Genomic DNA, 1,101 nt, shown 5'->3' with positions numbered 1-1,101 from the left:
ACCTCATTGAGTGGAAGGGCTGCTGCCAGCCAGTGGAGCCACCCACTGCCCTGGAGAGCGCCTTCAACTCCTATTGCCACCTGAGCGAGGGCGAGCAAGAGGCGCGCTTCGCTGCTGGTGGGCACCGAGTGGGCATGGGGTAGCAGGGTGGGTTGTCCCCATCCATCCATCCTTGCCATTGCACCATGGGCACAGAGATGCCAGGCAAGGGGATTTTGGGGGCACCTTCTGATGCGTGTGTGACCCATCTCTGTCCCATGCCAGGTGTGGCAGAGCAGTTTGCCATTGCTGAGGCCAAGCTGAGAGCCTGGTCCTCGGTGGACGGGGATGACTCCAATGATGAGTCCTACGACGAGGACTTTGTGCCCTCCACAGAGAGCTCCCAGCCCACTGGTAAGCACCACAGTGACGAGGCACCAGGGTGGCAAGGTGTTCTGCTGCCAGTGTTGGTGTCCCACTGCCAGTGCCAAGGGTTGAAGCAGCGGGGGGCCTGATGCCCAGCCACAGGTTGTTCCTGGCACCATGGCAAGCGATGCTGGTGCTGGGGAAGCCCAGCAATGCAGCACCCTCTCTTGTGCCAGGGCATATTTTGGTTTACCTTTGGTGGTCACCAGTGCCACACTTAGCAATTTATGGGCAAAGGGAGCAAGGTGCCTGGTGTGGGGCTGCTCACATCCCATTGCTCCCACCCAGCGGGGCATGGGGAGTGGGGCAGCTGGCAGCCCCTAGTGCCATCAGCCCCAGACCGTACCTGTTTCCCCACAGATCTGCCCAGCACGGTGCCTGCCAGCGCGCTGCTGCGAGACCTGCTGCAGGGCCACCTGTGCCAGCTGGGCGTGCGACACAGCTCCTGTGAGCCTGAGAGTGACTCTTCACACACCCTCTCCCCTGAGACCCTCTGCTCCAGCCTCTGCAGCCTGGAGATGGTGTCCCCCTCTGAACTCACTGCCAAACTGCTGGGATCCCTGGGGAGCGAGGACCTGCTGCTGCCCAAGCCGCCCCCCCCGGCCAGCCAAAGTGCCTTGCGGGGTCTGGCACGGCTCCGGTGCCAGGACTCCCTCTACTCTGTGTCCTACACCCAAGCCTGCCTCTCACCCGCCG

General features: G+C 62.9%; 1 protein-coding gene across 1 annotated transcript in view; it reads left to right on the top strand.

The window, feature by feature from the left end:
• The window catches only part of FAM131A (family with sequence similarity 131, member A), a 14,408-nt gene that overhangs the window by 1,705 nt on the left and 11,602 nt on the right, over window positions 1-1,101 (top strand). The window contains exons 4-6 of the mRNA XM_010000157.1: window positions 30-117; window positions 265-393; window positions 766-1,097. Of these exons, the coding sequence (XP_009998459.1) occupies window positions 30-117; window positions 265-393; window positions 766-1,097 (549 nt within the window). The remainder of the gene's footprint in view (window positions 1-29; window positions 118-264; window positions 394-765; window positions 1,098-1,101) is intronic.

The sequence above is a fragment of the Chaetura pelagica genome, unplaced genomic scaffold (assembly GCF_000747805.2).
Source record: "Chaetura pelagica isolate M959 unplaced genomic scaffold, ChaPel_1.0 scaffold20, whole genome shotgun sequence".
Classification (NCBI taxonomy): Eukaryota; Metazoa; Chordata; class Aves; order Apodiformes; family Apodidae; genus Chaetura; species Chaetura pelagica.
Note: the sequence above shows the minus strand (reverse complement) of the source record. Positions and strands in the feature narration are given on the sequence as shown.